The sequence below is a fragment of the Mustela erminea genome, chromosome 2, assembly GCF_009829155.1.
Source record: "Mustela erminea isolate mMusErm1 chromosome 2, mMusErm1.Pri, whole genome shotgun sequence".
NCBI classification, from domain to species: Eukaryota; Metazoa; Chordata; class Mammalia; order Carnivora; family Mustelidae; genus Mustela; species Mustela erminea.
The window spans coordinates 18,581,503-18,601,798 of NC_045615.1; the positions used below are offsets into that span (position 1 = coordinate 18,581,503).

General features: G+C 38.6%; 1 protein-coding gene across 1 annotated transcript in view; it reads left to right on the forward strand.

Moving 5' to 3' along the window:
* The first annotated feature begins 502 nt into the window (after nt 1-502).
* The window catches only part of HHIP (hedgehog interacting protein), an 86,772-nt gene continuing 66,978 nt past the window's right edge, over nt 503-20,296 (forward strand). The window contains exons 1-4 of the mRNA XM_032332395.1: nt 503-802; nt 6,565-6,757; nt 12,844-13,000; nt 13,686-13,887. Of these exons, the coding sequence (XP_032188286.1) occupies nt 524-802; nt 6,565-6,757; nt 12,844-13,000; nt 13,686-13,887 (831 nt within the window). The 5' untranslated portion in view covers nt 503-523. The remainder of the gene's footprint in view (nt 803-6,564; nt 6,758-12,843; nt 13,001-13,685; nt 13,888-20,296) is intronic.

Consider the following 20,296-nt stretch of genomic DNA (forward strand, 5'->3'; position numbering starts at 1 on the left):
TGAGAAGCTGCAGCCGCCGGCAGAGGAGACCTCAGCATCATCTAGAGCCCAGCGCTGGCCCTGCCCGCGTCTGCCCCGCCGCTGCCGCCGCCGCCGTTTCTGTTCCTGCTACTGTCTCACCTAAACAACTCCCGTTACACGGACAAGTGAACCTCTGTGGCCGTCTTCTCTTCCTCTTCTTCCTCCTCCTTTTCCAACTCCTTCTCCTCCCACTTCCCAGCCGCAGCAGGAAGCCCCTAACCCAACTGACACTCGCGCAACTGCAAACGGTGTCATCCGGACAACTTTATCTCGCTCCTCGGACTCCCCTAAGGCATTGGACCCATTGCCTTGTCTTTTTATTTTTTGCAAAGTTGCATCGCTCCACATATTTTCGCCCCCGCCACCACTCTCTGCCTCTCGAGTGTCCCCCGCAGCCTCCTCCTGGAGCTGCGCCCTAGTGCCCCTGCTGGGCAGTGGCGTTCTCCCCCCCCCCACCACCCCCCATCCTCCTGCGCCGAGCCCCTGCCGCTCGGGGCAGACGATGCTGAAGATGCTCTCCTTTAAGCTGCTGCTTCTGGCCGTGGCTCTGGGCTTCTTTGAAGGAGATGCTAAGTTTGGGGAAAGAAGTGAAGGGAGCGGAGCGAGGAGGAGAAGGTGCCTAAATGGGAACCCCCCGAAGCGCCTGAAAAGGAGAGATAGGCGGATGATGTCCCAGCTGGAGCTGCTGAGTGGGGGAGAGATGCTGTGCGGTGGCTTCTACCCTCGGCTGTCCTGCTGCCTGCGGAGTGACAGCCCAGGGTTGGGGCGCCTGGATAACAAGGTAAGCACGCACCCGCCTCACAGATGCGAGACTGACGTCCTGGCTAGGTGGGGGTTCCCCGCGGCTCTAGAAATGCTGGTGGCTGGGAGGAGGGCGAAACTTGTTCGGAGAGTTCTTTTCGATAACTTTTCTGAAGTGCTAGTGTGATTTGGTCGTGTGTTTCTGTGGGGTGCGCAGATAGCTCTCCCGCCCCCAAGAGTCCGCGGTCGGGATGCTGTGCAAAACTGCCGGTCTCAGAAAAGAGAAGCTTCTGTGGTACCCGCATTCTGGGCTGGGTAAATATTTTAAAAGAATAGCGATTAGCAGTGTGTTTTGGATCGAATCGGGCATTGGCTGCGGTGAAACTGTAAATTAAGGTGGCTGTGGTTTCCGGTTTATTTTTCTAGGGTAACAAGATTTGTGCAGTTTTCTCCACGTGCTCGGTTAGGGAGAGGATTGAATCGTAAAGGATGTTGAAGCATGGTTGGTTTATGAGCCCCAGCCCCGTCAGAGGGGGTTGTCTTGCATTACAATAGTTAAGCTGCGAAAAGGAACTCCTGGTACTCCCGTTGAGAACCCGAAAGACTGGCGAAAGATTTTGCTGGGGCATATTTGTCTCAGAAAACTGAGACTATTCTCTCCGCCTCGGTTTGTAATGTTTTGAAACATTGTAAATTCGGGCTTTGCATGGCAGTGAGTTGTCTAAGAACATCTTCTCTAGAAATTGGTTTTAGGAGTAATGGCATTTACACTTTCCTTGTGTTTTCAAGTCTAAACAAATATGAAAGAGTGTTGGTTGAGTGTAAAGGCAAGCTTATTTTTGAGTTTGCAACATCTTTCTTGTCATGGGATGCAGCAACGTGTGCTCTCTACTGTACTGCAAGGCAGGCGGGGGATCACGTCATTAACAATCCCTGCACGTGAAATAAACAATCAGGTGTCTTTGCTCCCCCTCCCTTTCTCCATTTTAGGTTTAATTAAGAATTCCTCTGTTACAACACTGCAGTTGTCAAGGTCTGAGAGACTCTTGGAAAACTTGTGCTTCAGTCTTGCTGGCCCAGGCATTAAAAAAAAAAAAAAAAAAATACCCAGGCTGAATCTAATTTTTATGCTCAGTTCACGGTAGATTTCACTCTATTCTCATGTAAACAGCTCCTACGAATCAACATATGTGTCTGGGTGGTATCTCTCACTTTGTTTTGTAACAAAAAGCCATATTGCATCATTTAATTTGCTCAAGTCATGCAAATAGGAAAAAATCAATAGGACAAAAAGGGGTCGACTTATCCTCCTCCCCACTAAACTGCTGCCCACACACAGAGTCCTGTTGCTTATGGCAAAAGAATAACAACAACACCATTGTGTTTGTTAGTTGGTTCACTAATGGGTGAAACTAGAGAACATCATTCTCTTTCAGTCCCCAGCTCTGTCCAAATGTTCATGCCTTTTGAGGGAGCATTTGTCCAACTCCCTCTATTCCCAGATGAGTGAGAACTGTCTTGCTGCAGGTTTTCAGCTGCAACTCTCTCTTTATTCTTACCATATGCAGCAGTAGTCTGAGATTCAGGGAACAGATATTCCAGCATTTTATTCAAAACAATGTCATTAAGCTCCTGTATGGTAATTGAATTAAATTACAAAAAAAAAAAAAAAAAACCTACATTCACATTATCTGCAGGGTTTTACCAGGAGACCAGAAGAACCAGGAAATTCATAGAAGGGCTTAGAAATATTTGCCATTAAGTCTCCCTGTGTGCAATGTACACTATGAATGTACCAATGATCTGCAGACCCCTGCAATACTGAACTCATCCAGGAACAGGAGAAATGAAAACTTTGTTAACTAAATAGAGTGGGGAGTTGGAGGAGTTAGGGGGAGGAACTGAGGGGAGTCATAACCCTTAAGAGGAGTTATATAAATTTTTTTTAAGAAATCATTCTTTAGGAAGAAATCTGCCACGTTAGCTATCCACATTCCTTTCCGTTTTACGTGCTTCCAATCTCCAACAAACCCCTACTCATTTGGAAAATGTGTCTGAATTAAATTTGGTACACTAGACTTTGCTGGTTCCATTACAAGGGCTTTATAAACCAACAATACTCAAATTGTTCAAAACAGAGTAGTGATATAGCTATGCATGTGCATTCTTGACCTATGTTAGTTCTCAAGTTTTAATAGTTTTTAAAACATGTTATTTTATAATAAACTTCAGTGTTTCCCTGTTTTCCCCTAAGCCTTTCTGGCTTATAATATATGTTAGGGTCTTATTTCATAATGTGTGTACAGGAGAGATGATGGCTATTTGAACGGACCCGTTTTTGCTTATGAAAAAAAAAAAATTCCCAAGAAGGATTCGTGCAACTTTTCAAGAAACTACAAGCATAGCTTCCTCCTACAGAAAGAAACTTCATAGATAGTAGCAAACAAGGTAGGAATATTAAGCATGCTCAACTGTGCAATTAAATCAAGTTTACAAACTAACACATTTTCTTTAATGTAATGAACTAAGATTGAGTTCAATCCTTTGGCCATGGTATTATGCTTTCATATTTTAACTTTTTAGTACAGTTTGGTAATCTCGTGTATTGAAACGAGATTATTAACTACCGTTATAAATAAATACTGCCAAAATTTAGGAAGTTACGTTGTCTTGGCAATATTTTTTTGCAGCTCCTAAATACAACATGCTAAAAGGATCTAATTCCCATTAGCCAAATTGAATCCGCAGCCAACTGAAATACCCCCATTTCTAAAACTTAACTTGTAGCCACAGAGGCTTAGACGCTCTCTCTACCTTGGGTGGTTTCACAGCCAAAGCTGTCAAGGAATGGGTGAAAAGTAATTGTTTTCAAGTGTGCCCTTTTACAATCATTTGTTTGCTCTGGCTCTTTCAGGGACAAAGGCTATTGTTGAACACATCCAACTAAACAAATAACTCATCCTGGGGTCCCTTTAACAGCTGCCTTAGTACAATGATCTATTTACATATTAGCCTAAAATTGAAACTGAACTCTTTAATGACATAATCCAGCACTATAGTCCAGAGACGCATGTGTTCTAGCCAACAGCTGAACAACCTTGTAGGCATATGATTTTTAGAAATAACTTTTTGTGTACCAAGTGATCTTAAGGCGACATCTTAATATACTGTCATGTATTTTCTCCTTTTGTCTGCTCATCGAACCCATGTGGGTGCCTTTTTATCCTCTATTGTTCAGTTACTTGATAAATAAAGAGAAATACAGAAGGTCTCTGTCACCCATTTTACCATTTGTTGATAAGCTATAGTTGTAGGCCACGCTCCACTGTGTGTATTCCAGTATTTATCTTACCTTTCTTCTATGGATTTTCCTTTCTTGTGGCTCAAGATTAAAGGATGACCTGCCAGATGTTATAAATTAGTCAGCAACAGCCACAATCATTACTAGGCATGCTGTAATAATGTTTCGAAGTTTTACATGACTTTCAAAGTATATTTAGTTTAAACCACTATAATTTGATGGTTTCATAGATGGCTTTTAAAAATCGAAACAGGAAATTAGCTTAAATTTCTTCTTAAGATTGATGACCTTGTCAGACGTAAAGTTAAGGACCTATATGGACACAAGCACATAGGCAAAAAAAGAAGAAAAACTACCCTACACACACCAGGACTCATCTGTCTAAAACAGTGTTGCAGCTTGGACTGAGTCCGTTTAATTGACTTCAGTAAGACTATTGGTTCATTGAAACCAAAGCCAGAATGATGGCTCTATCTATCTTCAAATAGGTATTTACACTGCAGACCTCACACAGAGCAAAATGTTACCATCCTGCTGGGCCGGAACAGCATGAAACTTTACAGAGAATAACATTATACTCGATTTCAGATAATTTATTGAATCCTATTTCTGAAACTTTTGATGAGAGATCTTGTGGCCAGAACACATTCCAAAAATTGTAAAAGACAAAATTCTTCAGGCACTAAAATCAAGCTCTTCCTGGACAGCAGCTGGGAGGGTGTATGGGGATCATTTTGTTTCAGCTATAAAAAAATGGAAGCATGCATATTCTCCATAAAACTAAAGGTAATTATATTCCAGTTTTTCAGCCAGCAAAAAAGGTGACTTCAGCATCCTGCAGTTGTTTTGTTCTTAGTGCCCTGCTGTACGATAAGCAAACAGAACAAAGTTGAACAGTATTAATATTGAATAGATCTGGTGAGGTCTGCCAGAATATGGACAATAAAAGACATTTAAAACATTCTTGGAATGCAAATTCTAAGTGTCTGGCGTATGTTTCCTTTCAGAAAACTTTAACCATTTAAGCAACTGTCATTTAAATAAATTGATAAAGATCAAAATGTAAATATAATTGTGATTAATAATAACTTTTCTGAGTGTTGTAGATAGTTACAACACATTGCAAAATATATATAGTTTTTTTGAAATAGGGTAACCTCTATGGGACTTTTAATTACTGCATGCTAAAGTTTTATCAAGCTTGTATTAAGTGGTACTTTTTAGTCACTTTGTTCTCTCAGGTCCAAATTTCGTGATCATCTAGAATATCTTTATCATAGAAACCAGAAGCCATGCCATCTACTCAAATTAGAACTTTTTTGTGAATGAAGTATTTGCTTTAAACAATGATCTGAAGTTTCAGATGTTAATTTCAGTTCATAGTTCTAAAGAAATAATTAGGCATAAATGTAGTTATATAAACAGAAAAGGTATGAAATTTATTCCCATTATGGTATTTTTTTGTTATGAAAAATCAATACTTAATTTAGACAGCACTACATTTCAAGTCTCAAATATTGTGCTGGTATTGTCTTCCATATCTATTGGAGGAGCTCCTGAAGTCGGTTTTTTTTAAAATTAGTACTAGACACCAAGACCAACTTCATTGACAAATTACTAACCTCAGTGAATCAGTAACTCCTGAATTAGTCTTATTGAAATAAAAGATGTAATACTGTATGAATAAAGATAAAAGTCTGAAATAAAAGATATAATACTGTATAAATAAAGTATTCCTTTTTTTTTTTACTAAAACTCACTAAATCCTATACAAAAGCACTTTTATTAAACCCCTGTGTTTATTCGTGTATATAACATACCTGAGGAGCTAGTTAGAAAGTTTTTCCTGGCTAAGATAAAATGAATAATAAAAATTGGTCTTAAACCAGTTCAGCTTCAGATATTATTTTTATACAACATGAAAAGAAGGTATTTCCCCCACTGTAGGAAACTTTCCCTATGCAATCTGTAGATTAAAAATTACCTGAAATTAGAGAAATGTAATTCCAATAATATCCCTGAGAATATCATACTAGGAATATCAGGAGTGAACTACATTTTTACCTGAGACACAAATAACCATGTCTTTGAAAATTCTGCTTTACATACAGTTGGATAAAGGTACTTAGAGGATTTAGAGGATAAAGGTATTTAGAGTAAATATCAGTCACTGTACACTTTGACACAGAGTAAAATGCTAAAGGGTTAAAGGGTCTCAGTACTATTGTCATATAGTTTTTCATACCTGAAAGATAAACAGACTTTGACCTGCAAGAGTAAGAAGCACTTTTGTGCATCCTTACCCTCTGCTCCCCCATCTCAGCCCAAGAGACTCTACTTATATCCTTATTAAAAGCATTCTGTATTTGTGACATGGTCATTCTTTTCAGACAACCGCTATGGCTAAGTTACATGAGTCTACTTATAGAATTACAAAAAACATAACTAAGCCTAACTTCATGTGCCTAAAGAGAAGTTTGTTTCTGATTTATGGCTTTCAGGTATTTTCTGTTACCAACAACACAGAATGTGGGAAGTTACTGGAGGAAATCAAATGTGCACTTTGCTCTCCACATTCCCAGAGCCTGTTCCACTCACCTGAGAGAGAAGCCTTGGAAAGAGACCTTGCACTTCCCCTGCTCTGCAAAGACTATTGCAAAGAATTCTTTTATACTTGCCGAGGCCATATTCCAGGTAAAAAAAAAAAAAAAAGGACAAATTAAATAAACTACTGCAGAATATCCTTATAAGATACCTATTCTTAAATGCTCACTTCTGAGGGGGTAAAATTTATCTCACCTACCCAAAAACCTATTTTTACCTCACAGTTAACCTTGACAAATTTGTAAACTTTCAGAATTGCTGTTGAAAGGCTTACAACAGTTCATAGGTCTACAAACAGTATGTTGGTTTTGTTGAGATGTTTTTCATTTGCTAAATCGATAATACAGTTGGGGTCTTTTTAGGCATTGGATTATCCTTACAGATTTCTTGATGTCTTTTTCATCCGCCAGCATCAATATCAAGACAGCTTCCTTTTCTACCTAGCTGATACCAAAGTGCAGATTGCCCACAGACTCTTAAGGTCTTATTTCCTTAAATAAAGAATTATTAGAAATCCAAAGTAACACCTTACACAGCACCTTCACATATAACGCGAATTTGCTCCTCAAAAACTCTGTGCTGCAGGAAAGAAAAGTGGAGTCATCCCCATTTGACCAAGGAGGATAACTGAGCCTCAAGAGAGGTTAAATGCCTTAACCGAAGTTGTGTGGCGAGGAAGTGATAGGACAGATATAGAAGTTAGTAGGCTAAGTGTCACAAATATATGTGCTCACTACCCTATTTTGGACCCTAAAAAACAAATAGATTCTTGGACCTTGGTTACTTTTACCATACAAAGTTTGTAAACTTGGGCTGTTGTTGCTTCAGTTGGAAAAATCAACATAGAGATACAAAAGAATTTAACGAGACAGATTCTGTTTAGTTAGGCAGAGTCACACACAAACAAATCTACTGAAGCTAACAGTTTATAAAACTAAATGGCATTGAAGGAAAAGACAAGTTTTAAGAACTGTAGGATGCGCTTGGAGACCTTTTTTAACTGCTATGCATATTTTACATTTTTCTCTGACCCAGAAAAGTGTACATTCTTTATTTTTTTTTTAATAGAGCTCTCTTACTAACCTAAGAAAACATTTTGCTAGGGTTGCTTGCTTCCTTTGGTGCACCATACGTGTATCTAAACCCATTCGTGAGAAAATATTATTATTGTCTTTGTAAACTACCACCATGTCTGAAAGGCTTTTCTTGAACCAGCTGTTTCTTCCCCTTTATCACATTCCCCAAGGCAGAGGAGAACAGGTCACGGTTGCCTAGATGTCCCGCAAAGAAGCGATAACAGATTAGGTACCATGAAGGTTTGCTGCAAATCTCAAGTCTTGAAGGTTCGCCTTTACCAATATAAATTGAAAAGTAATATGGTCACTTACCATTTTCGTCCACCTTTATCTACCTGAGATAAATACAACGGTGCTGGATTTAAGGACTCACCCCTAAGGTCTCTATAGATGTGAGTTATTTTAGCTTCCAAAACAAACAACAGGGAACAACATCCAGCAAAAGAGAGAGAGTGCCGCAAATAGCTCAGGAGCTAGACCTGCAAGCACCTCGCTCCCCAGATCAACATATGTGGTGACGAATGACAAATTTATGTTTCTACAAAGTTTGTGTATATGTAAAACTGCCGAAGAGCATCAAGATGTCAAGTGCTTTGGGGGGCCACCCAGGCTGCCTTGAAAGACAACCAGATGAAAGCTCCACTCCAGTGGTGGGTAGAGAAGCAAGGGTGCTTTCCAGGGACAGCCTACAGGCTCCAGCAACAGGCAGAGGGGACTTCCCCTGCATCTGTCAGAAGCTAATAATCATTCTAAAGACAGGTCCCAAAAGTGAGTTGTAATAACACACTCTTTGTGTTAATTTATGTTAACCAATTTGCTTCCAGACTGATCCAGGGCACAGAGCTGACCATTTTCTAAAGTATGATAGATAAGATGGGACTCTCCCCGCTTAGCCCTTGCCCCAACGCAGAAGGCTCTTCACGGTTCTGGAACACTTATTTTTCAGAAATTGCCCTCAAAACAAATTTTTAACATTTTCACCTTCTTAAGTCTACAGAAGGACATGGTTTACTATCCTCTAGAGTTCATAACTGCAGGAAAGAGATACTTTGTGATTCTTTCTTATAAGAAGTCAATATATTTGACTTTCCTCATTAATAGCCTCATTTCCTGCACATGAAGAACTTGAAAATCCACCACTAGGGCACATGCCGAAAGGGGTTGAGAGAGGGGGAAAAAAAATCTCAAAGGAATCTTCATTTTCCCCCCATTGCCCAGGAGGTCAAGAAATAAACAGAAATGCTCTATCCCTTTGCTTCACCTTCATGAGTTTAAGAAAGCACCAGTCACCTTGGAATCCAAGAACATCCTGAAGATAACTGTGCTTTAGAAACTGTAATTCAGGGGCGTCTGGGTGACTCAGGGGGTCAAAGCCTCTGCCTTCGGCTCGGGTCATGGTCCCAGGGTCCTGGGATCGAGCCCCACATCAGGCTCCCTGCTCAGCGGGGAGCCTGCTTCCCCCTCTCTCTCTGCCTGCCTCTCTGCCTACTTGTGATTTCTGACTGTCAAATAAATAAATAAAATCTTTAAAAAAAAAAAAAAGAAACTGTAATTCAGAAATATTCATGGTCTGCCTATATTCAAAACATGAGAAAAGTTAAAAGACGGTAGTGGGGATACACTAGGGTTTTATTAATCATAATATTCTCCAGTTGTGAATTGACTTAAGGAAGTAAATTCTTAAAACTCATAAAAGAGCAAAATTGCATTTGAAAACAAAAGAAAAACAAACACCCACACAGGCACACAGGCGCTCCCTGCTCAGACCAGCGGCCCTCTTCTCTGCCTGCCATATGACGAGCAGGGCGATGCTTTGCTGTTCCCGCAGCAAACAGCACACTCTGTGGAAAGGGTGGAAACGCACGTTCAGTGGCCTTGCTTCCTCCTTTATACTTGTTACCACGAGTATCATGATATAGTTTTTCTCACTCTCAGGCCGTCCTCTCTTCAGCTGTAGGTTATTTAGTGCGAAATGTCTGTATACAATTAGTTCAATTGGTTTAATCCTGTTGCTAATGAGGCCAAGGTCAAGGGTTTGATTCCACTGAATCTCTGTAGTCCATAGCCAGTCCTGACCCCTGTCAGATACCTTACACATGTGGCTTATTAGTCCCCGGGAGAGCAAACCAGACGGAATGGATGGATATATCAAAATCCACGACCTCTATTAGAAAATGCTGTCAAGGGCAGACCTTACTGACAGTGGGTTTTCTTGTGTGTTGTTTTTTTCCTTATTATGGTGAACAGCATACATAATGAAGAAGAGTAACTTTTCTCTAGTATACATGGCCAAGAGGAAAGCTAGAGCTTAGAACATTCCACAGAGAATATTTATTTACATCAGTATGTTGTGCATCGCTTTGTGGTATAGTAGGACTGGATTCATCGTGATCCAGGAGAATAGTTACAGGTCCAGGGTATTTGATAAATTATCAGGAATTTTAAAGATGCCGCTGCTGGAAAAATCCATGTATTTCCATCATCAGTAGCCTTGATCATACCATGATGATCCAAGGTGAACTTAACACCCACCTTCGGTAAAATGCCGCTCGGGGTATTGTCCCAAATAGAAGGGTACTATTTGGTAAATTATATCTTCCCTGACAATAAACAAATGTAAACCCAGTGTCCTGAAACCAGGTCCCTTTTAGCTATTCACAGGAAAATATATCCTAGTCATCACTGTCCAAAAAATCAGATCCTTTAAGGTAAACTATTAACAAAAGTATAAGATGTTGCAATTCAAATATTGTAATTAGGAGGAAAATGTCCATATTTTCATGTGTCTTTTGAGTTGGCTCCCTCCTTTACCCTTACTCAGTTTACATAGATTCTGTAAAAAAGCCAGGAGTAATTCACTGTTAATTCCATTTTTGTTTTAATTTGGTAAGAGAACACCTTTGGAGCCATAGGGCTTATGAATCTATACTCTTTAATCTTCAAGTGTTACATTTGAAAATGATTTGTCACTTCCACGTTTGTCCCCAGCTAATAACCTTGTAGAATGGAATCAGCCATCAGCATTGTTTGTTAATTTTCTCTTAAGATGGTATTGGTTTGCAGACAGTAATCCTGGATGCAGATATTTCTTAAAAAGCAAACTTGAAATTTCTTACCAATTTCACTTTGAAATTTTTATGTGATCTTGCAGACAAAGATCATATTAAAGCAAAATTTCTCATTTACACATTCAGTTATAAATATATCCATATTATGACAGTATTCCTGCATGCATAATATTGGCATGGAGATCTTGATGCCTGATGGGAGCTGTGTGTGTGTGTGTGTGTGTGTGTGTGTGTGTGTGTCCCCAGAAAAAGATCCAGCCCAAAACTGCAAAAAGTTTGCTTTAGCAATGCAGTTTTCCTTCTCTTTTTACATCAAACAGTCTTGTTCAACACTACTGAGCAGTTTTCATCTATGTGCTTAGCCAGGAAAGAACGGAGGAGAAAAGTCATCTTTTGTAAACAGTGAATCACTGAAGAAGGGTAAATTGCTGCCGCCTTCATTCCTCTCCCCAATTTCTAATCCCTGAATTTTTTTCAAAGAAAGATAACCTCCTTCCAGCTGCCTTGCCCCTCCCATGAAGCACCCCTCCCAGCTGCCATGCCTCCTTTCAGTCTCACCCTTACCCCACCCCTACACACACACACACACACACACACACACACACACTCCCAAGGACATCTGCTCTCACTTGCCCGATTTCCAAGGAGAAGATGTTTCCTAACAGCCTCGTCCCGTACTGGTCTTGAAGAGTCTGTCTCAGAAATTTAGGGATGATGCATTTTACGCAAAACTTAGGTCAAAATGTACATCAGGACTCTCAGAATTCTAAGATTAGTTTTAAGTTTGAGGGGGCCCAAGTCAAGCTCCTAGAAAATAGACCTTTAGTCTCTCACGTTCCATGGATAAGTCTCACTTGGTTGTCCCCAGTTCTTGTTCTTAGAAATCCTTGCAAACCTGAATCCATTATACAGCTTCTAAACATCAGCCAAGTTACAAGGTACCTTCATCACAAAGCTGTTATATGTACAATAATCTAAATTGTTAGGTAAAAATCAAAGGGTTATGTGTAGTTAAAGATATGAGACCTGCAGCAGGAAGTTAGGACATCATATAAGGTTGACTCTGGTAACAACATCATATTCTGAAAGCAGAAGTAATCAGAATATGGAAGGAATCTTAGTAATGTGCCCTCCCCCCCCCAAAAAAACACCTTATTTACTCAAATTGTGAAAATAATGTCAAAATTCCTTTTTGTCATAAAGTCCTCCTCTCCTTTAGTAAATATAGTTGTTTTTATTCGATAAAAAAAAGTTCTTAATCGGTAAAAGAAGAGAAAACATCATTTAGATCCCTTTAAGTAAGTCTGTTTTGCATTTCTGTTTTGACTTGTCATATTTTTTTTTCAGTGAGGGTGGCATACCAGCTTTCTGATTGAGAAGACTGAAGGGATAGTTTAAATATAGTTCTTATATTACAAGATAAGCATTATTTTCTGTAAGCAATGGGTAGGAAAAAGGCATATACGTATTTGAAGATGGAGGCTCTGTTCTTAACACCGTCACAGTGAGTCAGTCATTTATTACGACATATAAGGGCCTTGTGATAGTCAGTAGATTTATTATTCAATCACATGTGAGTGACAGAGAAAAAGATTATAAAATGACCCAAATAGGCACCTGATGGTCTATTTCTTTCTTGACTCTAGTGTGTTCTTCTTAGGAGGTTATTTGCTATGGTAGGGGGAAGAAGTGCTGACCAGTGATGGGATAAACTTACAAGTACAACATATGGTAAATGAGGAAGCTTGCAAAGGGTCAGTGCAATAAGATTAATGCTGGATTTGGATTCTGTGTATTCCGTATGAGTTTTAAGATATCCCATGCCATATTATTTCACTTTAACAGAAATTCTTAAATTTTGGTTAAAAAAAAAAAGGAAATCCCAAGCCAAAAAGTGGTCCTTTCTTTTTATTATTTTCCTAGAATATTCATATACTTTCTAAAAAATGTTCCCCATATGTTATCTTTCAAATAGGGCATTTTTACTGTCATGCTAAATATTTCTAATGAGTCTTTCTGCATTTTTTTAAAGGTTTCCTTCAAACTACTGCTGAAGAGTTTTGTTTTTACTATGCAAGAAAAGATGGTGGGTTGTGCTTTCCAGATTTTCCAAGAAAACAAATCAGAGGACCAGCATCTAACTACTTGGACCAGATGGAAGACTATGACAAAGTGGAAGAGATCAGCAGGTTCATAAAGATAAATGCTCTTTAATCTTAAAAAACAAAAACAAAAACAAAACACCAACTGACCAGTTTTGTGGTTTTGATAGTGAATCCACTGTCTGTGTTTGATTCCAGCAGCTATCTCCTCCAGACGCTTTTTTTTTTTTTCTTTTTGGTAGTTTGCTTGTCTAACATCATATTTGCTTAAATGCCTTTAATGCTTAGACTACTAATCTTTTATTATGAGTGTGGCCTCTCTGTGAGTCATGTGAATTTCATGATTATAGTTTTAAACTTGACCCTTATGGCTGTTGTTAGCATATGGAAATAGTGCAATTCTTATTAGCAAATCAGAGTTTTATAAATAGATCTCAGAACTTTCTCTCTGAGGGCCTTTCTGTAAGGCTTAATTATTGTGAGTAAAGCTAATTTTAATTAGAGTCACTGAAAGATAAGATGATGAGCTCATGAAATTTTAAAATCTGTAAAATTTATATTTTGATTCTCTCTTTGACTTTTTTTGGTAGAAGGCTATTTATTCCACTGAAAAGAACTTTAAAGAATCATACGGTGACTTTTGGGCTAACAGCACGTCATGATTCTCAAAACCATTGATTCCTAGAGGAAATAGATTTTGAAAAGGATGCAAGTACATCCTTTCCCTCCTTCACCTCAAGAAAAGCTTACCGGTTTTCTTTAATTTGTTTAGAAAGCACAAACACAACTGCTTCTGTATTCAGGAGGTTGTGAGTGGGCTGCGCCAGCCTGTCGGCGCCCTGCATAGTGGGGATGGCTCGCACCGTCTCTTCATTCTGGAAAAAGAAGGTTACGTGAAGATACTTACCCCCGAAGGAGAAATTTTCAAGGAGCCTTATTTGGACATTCACAAACTTGTTCAAAGTGGAATAAAGGTTGGCTTTTTAAATTTTATTTCTCTTTGCTCTGGCTATGTTGATTTTATTTTAGTGTTCCTGCTCTCGCTGAAAGTATTTGTAATAAAAAGAAAGAATGTTTAAGGAGACAACCTAAGGGGACAGTAATTTACGACAACTGATTGGGGACAGTGACATGACCTTTTTAATGTTCTTTGGTGACTCTTAAACAGTGCCATCAGGTTGATATCTTGACATGCTTTCCTTGTGTAATTTACACATTGAAAATAATACCTGGTTTTATAAAGTATGTGTTTAAATGTTGTTTACTAGGCATAATACTTAGAATTGTGTATCAGCACTTGCTGGTAGAAACAAAGAGGTCTTTCGGTTATTTTGGCAACAGCAAAGCATTCATTTACTGCATCTGTTTTTGTGTGTCATAAAAAAATGCTACCTTTACTATGACTTCCTTGTACAATGTTTTTACAGGTAAGTCAAATGTTTTCATCGATAGTTGGCCATTTTTATATTACATATGCATATGCTGCTTTCTCTCACTTCTCCAGTTTGGATTCTCATGTTAGATAATGTCCTAGTATATACATAAAATTACTGTCAAGTTTGACAAGAGCATAATATGTTATATTATTAGCAGTACGAAGCTGTAAAGTAAACTGACATTTTAAAATTGAGGCACATTCAATAGCTCATGACTAATTTAGAATGAAACAAAGTAGCGGTGCGATTTGAGAAGAACTGGTTGTCTTTTGTATTTCTTACCCGGGGAGAAAAGTCAAAGGAGGATGTATATTCTACTCATATAGAAATGAACTCCTTGCTTTGTTGAGCTCTATTCAAAGGTATGGACATCAAAACCAGAAGAAATAAGCCAGGAAAAAACAGGTACATTCCTGATGTCGATTCATTACCTGCCATCTAAAATAATTAGGATGAAAAAAAATAATAAAATAAAATAATTAGGATGATTCAGTTAGAATACAGAGATTATATATTCCATGTTGTTGGTAGCACCCAAATTCAGGTGTGTGTTGTGACTCTGTCACCAAGAAATCCTGCATAAGAGAAGTACTTGATGGTACGTATGATCATTTATGGAAAAGGGCTTCAGCACCAACACACAGATCATTTGGAAAATCTGTTTAAGTCAGTAGTCTCAACTTTCTCCCAATAAAAGTTTTCATTAGAATTCACAGCAAAATCACCAAAAGTCTCTTAAAATGAAGCATTAGTGTTTTGCACATAAGACTTTAATAAGTACATTTTGAAATGTGTTCTGATAGGTACAAGAGCAAAGAATTAAGATGCAGCAGCACATATATTACTCACTAGCAGTGTATTTCTTTTTACAGATTTTATTTGTTTATTTGACAGACAGAGATTACAAGTAGGCAGAGAGGCAGCAGAGAGAGAGGAGGAAGCAGGCTCCCTGCTGAGCAGAGAGCCCGATGGAGGTCTCCATCCCAGGACTCTGGGATCATGACATGAGCCGAAGGCAGAGGCTTAACCCACTGAGCCACCCAGGCACCCTGCAGTGTATTTTTCTTACTGTGAAAGTTATATGTACTCTTTATGAAAGAAAAAATTGGGGGAATGTATTTTTAAAATCATCACCTATAATCTCATCAGTTAAAGAATACTACTACTAACATTTTGATATACTTCCAGCTTTTATAATAAAATTAGATGAATTTATCCTGACTTCCAAGGTAATATAGGTCCATATTAATAAATGTGGAAACATACAAGAACATGTTTTCTTTTTACTTTTCTCCCAAGCAGCTTTAAAATAAAATTGAAATCCAATCATATATACATCTTTTTAGCTTTCTTTTTTTTTGACATAAGAGTATGCCATGAGTATGTTACCAGATTTGAAAACTTCTCTCAAAAGCTTAGTTTTTGTCTCTTCTGGGTATTCAATTTCCTAATTATGAGACATTTAGAGTGACTCCGGTATTTTCTTTTTATCAGTGCAAGTAATGTGATTTATCATTCTCCTGTGTATTATTTAACCTGATCATGCATGACTTCCTTAATGTCCCTTCACAGAAAGAGCATTACTGAGACAAAGGACATAAACCCTGATACATATTGCCAATGGTTTTAGAGTATATTTTTAAGTATTTGAAAGAATAACATACAGCTTTTAAATATTTGAATCAAAATATTGGTATTAAAAAGATAAGGCATGATAAAATGTAGGTGTAAGAAATGGGCTCAGTTTCATTGTAAGAAGTGAAGAACTAATGTTCTCATTTCTACCAGTTTGCCTGCCTAAGTAATGGCAGCCTTTTCTTGGGGTTCCTTCAGAGTGTGTCTGTTTCATCTCACGCCCATTCATTGGGGTAGTGAACGAAAGTTTATCTTCTCTGACCTGCAGATATTTCATCATGCACTAAAATTGTATAAGCCAGATTTTGACAGTGCCATGATTCGGCAGTTGGTATGTTCTGCAAGCCTCTGGAAAAATCTGTAGAGCCCTCATTGTCCCTTATTTCCTACGACAGTTCCAGGCCTTACAGGGCTTAAAATAAACTTCAAAAATCTGTGATTCTACATTTGTAGAATACATAATATAACCTATTTTTTAAAGTGCAATATTTGAATTCTTTTGGAGTTTGGGACTAGTGATGTCAATAAGATAGGAACCTATCACGGCAGAGTCGAGTATATACTGTATAGCCAGTAATGAGACCAGAGCCTTGTTACCTCAGGTAGGTGATGCTACAACTCTCCTTTATCTTAGGCTCTATGGAACTTCCCTCGCAAGTCATGAATTGGAAGTATTAGAAGAGGCCACTGTTGGTATGATGGGGTGGATGCCAACACATTCATGAGTTGATCATACCATTGATTTTTGTGATATGCCCCTTAGAGACTTCTGAAGTAAAAAAATTTTCACACCTATTTCACAGTAATTTTTTCAGGCTTCTTGATATTTGAATAGTTAGTGTGTTCATGGCAGAATTCTGTGCTTGTCAACAATCATTTTATGTAAATAATACAAATAGCAATTTCATAAATTATTACTTTCTCTTCTTTCAGTTTTAAAATTCTAAGAGAAGGCATAAAGCCTTATTAACTGTCTAAAGTATTGATTGCAATACTCAGATCACAGAAATTAATAATGTATACTCGACCTAACCTTCATATGTTTGAAATGAAAACAAGACAAACCACAGTGGAGATCCCCCCATGATATTAATTAATGATCGTCTGAGTATATTAAAACAAACATAAAGAGGAATTCCTGATTATAAGAGTTTCTGAAAGCTAGTGCTTGCTGTAAGGGAATCTGGAATTCCATTTCTGCTAATTGTCAATTAAGAATCAACAGGGATTTCTGTCACCTGGTAAAGGACTGACATTTTTGTGGCAAGAAGCAGAACATGCTTGGTGTCCTCGAACCTTTAGTAGCCCTGATTCTTAAAGCTACTTCAGAGAGGTGCCATCAACACAGCCAGTCATCCAGGGAACTTAGACAACTCTTCCCTAAGTGGTCCTGTCTGAAGCTAAAAATAGGGTGTCTTATTTTTAAACACCCATATTGTGCTGCCTATATTGTGGGAGATTTCAGTACGTGTAATTGTCTATGTCCAACCCAAGTTATATGCAAAAATGCAAAAATGCGAAACAAGCTAAAGAAATGACTTGTCTTTGCTATAGGAAATACATTGTTGAGTTGGATGAATGGAATAAATTCTCATGCCCTGTGAATTTAAACTGTCATTTGTTTGGGAAGAGATGATTCCATTCACAACAGCTCAAATCCTAGAAGACTGAGCTTTGTGAATTTGCCAAGTGAAGAGTGAGTCAGAAAACTGTTTTAAAAGGATGTAGTGATTTCATAGATTTTTGATTGTAGTGCACTGTATAAGCTAACCACTAATACACTGAAGAATGACCCAAGTGTTCAACTGGTGAACAGCCTTTAAAATCTTCATTTGTGGGTGTGTATGCGTGTGTATGAGTGTGCACATGCTTTGTTTGTTATTGTTTTTGTTGTTTTATCCCAAAGGGAGAAATTTTAAAAATCATACTATCTATGTCCCTGGGTAGTTTGAGGGGTGCCTGGGTGGCTCAGTGGGTTAAAGCCTCTGCCTTTGGCTCAGGTCATGATCTCAGGGTCCTGGGATTGAGACCCACATCAGGCTCCCAGCTCAGCAGAGGGCCTGCTTCCCCCTCTCTCTCACTGCCTGCCTCTCTGTCTACTTGTGATCTCTCTCTCTCTCTGTCAAATAAATAAATAAAATCTTTAAAAAAAAAAAAAAAAGGATACTGGTAGTTTGAAATCTTTAAATTGAGCTTATAGCTGAATTCTGAGTCAGACCTTCTGGCAAGTGCTCGAATCAGCTTCATATATCTGAAGTCCTTGGGAATGACAAGCAGTGGTTCTCAGGAATGGCTGAACAGTGTAATTGCCTAAAACCTTTAAAAAATTCTGCTGCCCAAATTAAGTTGCACTATCTGGGATTGGTACCTAGGTATTGGTATGATTTTAAAGCTTTCCCAAGCAATTTCAACGTGTAGCCAATTTGAGAGCCCCTGATCTAGACCGAACTAAATGCCTGGGTCAGTTTCACATTGAATGAGACACATTTCCCTGCCCAGACTATGCCTAAGTGCTACTACTGAAATGTCCATGGGGAGCAAATCGTTGAATATTAGCTGTTATTTGTCGCTTTTTTGTCATTTGTCATTTGTCGCTTCCTTGGCCTATACGTATTACTTGTCCACTTTGAGGAAGAAGATGAGTTCATTTTTGCACCATATAAGATTCTTGATATAAAGTTTTGAAAAAGAATGTTGTAAAATCTCAACAATTCTAATTGGACAATTTCTTTGCCTATAAATTTTTCCCATTTTTGTTCCTTTTGGAACCTGGTATTCAGCTAGTTGGCAAACTGTCATCCCTGTTCCTAAAATATGTAGTTTGTGTTTATATTGTAGACCCCTGTAAAAATGACGAGGACACCAAAAGTTACTCTAGCGTAATTTTACCAAGCTTCTGACTACCAAGGATCTGAAAGTCAGCCTTAGCTTTGTGTGTGTGCAGGAAGCACAAGCCTGCACCTGTTACCCACAGGGTGGCCTCTTGAGGAAACCAACACACAGCTTTCTCTGCCACTCAGTTCTCATGAGCGGCCAGAAGACGGAGAGGCTCACACCCACAGCAGCCCTCTGGGCTAGCAGCATGCAGCAGACAATGCCGAAAGACTTGTCTATCATTGGAACAAGTGTGACTGGACTCCTGTCCCTTTCTATCTACTTGGATCCTCATTTCAAAAGATGCTTTTTGAAGCAATCCTTTTACCAGGGGAGGGGAGGACATAAGGCTGAAAGCTGCTGATTGTCCGGGTGACTGAGCCCATTGAGGTGGGACTCTTGAGAGACAGTGGCCCGGGCGCCCGGGAGCCAGGGGAGTATGAGGAGGAGGACGCAGGGTGTGCCGGGGCAAGCCCCAGTGGGGCAGCCTCTGATTTCACATGCTTGTAAATCACACGCATAATTATGAGCATCGAAAGTTTAATGAAATCCAAGGGCTCATCAACCCATTGGGGTGGATGTCCTACTTCTCTGAAGTTTGTCAGAGACCTAACCTTTTGTGTTTTCCTCTGCCTTCAACTTGCTGTCTTATGGCAGCCCATGAAATGCTAGTATATTGCTCTAGTGAAATAAGTCAGGGCAGAAGAAAAAGCAATTTGCTTATCAAAAGTAGCAGTGGGTATATAGCGTGCACGCAAATGTGTATGTCGATGATTCAACCGTGTGTCAAATACTTTCTCAGAAAATCATTAGAAGTCAGCTCTTAAGCATACTTTAGGTTGGAAGAAAGCTTGTGTTACCTTGAAAGAAAGCCGTAAAACATCTTTGGTAAATATTGCAGTAGAAGAACCACCGTCCTAAAACACCCAAGTGTATATGTGGCATTTTTGAAGTTTTGGGTCAATCAAATTACTGCATTCGAAGAGAATTGCTATGTATGAGTGGTGGGAATAACTATTAGACAACTTCATTCTGAAAGTGGTTAGAAAGTTAATTAAATAGTCTGCCCCCAAATAAAAACTTTTTAATGCCTTCCCTTTCTTTGTGGTTTAACATTCTGGTTCCAAACTATTAAGTTAAAATGTAAGCAAAATGCACAGAGGCAAGTAAAATTTGGGCCACAGTTATTTTTTCATATCAAGGTAGTAATGACATGGCATTAAGCCCAACTATTTTTCTTTAATTGAGTGTCACAGATACTTTATATCAAAATGCCCTATACGCTCTGAATCATGTAGTTTTAAATTTTTAAATAAGTTGAATCTCATTTCAAATCTAGTAGTAATGTCCATGGAGCAATTATCTTAATGTAAAGCAAAAAGTCCCTTGCTGATGAGAAATAATCAGTGTCATTTTTTGTATTGTTTAAGTTAGTTTT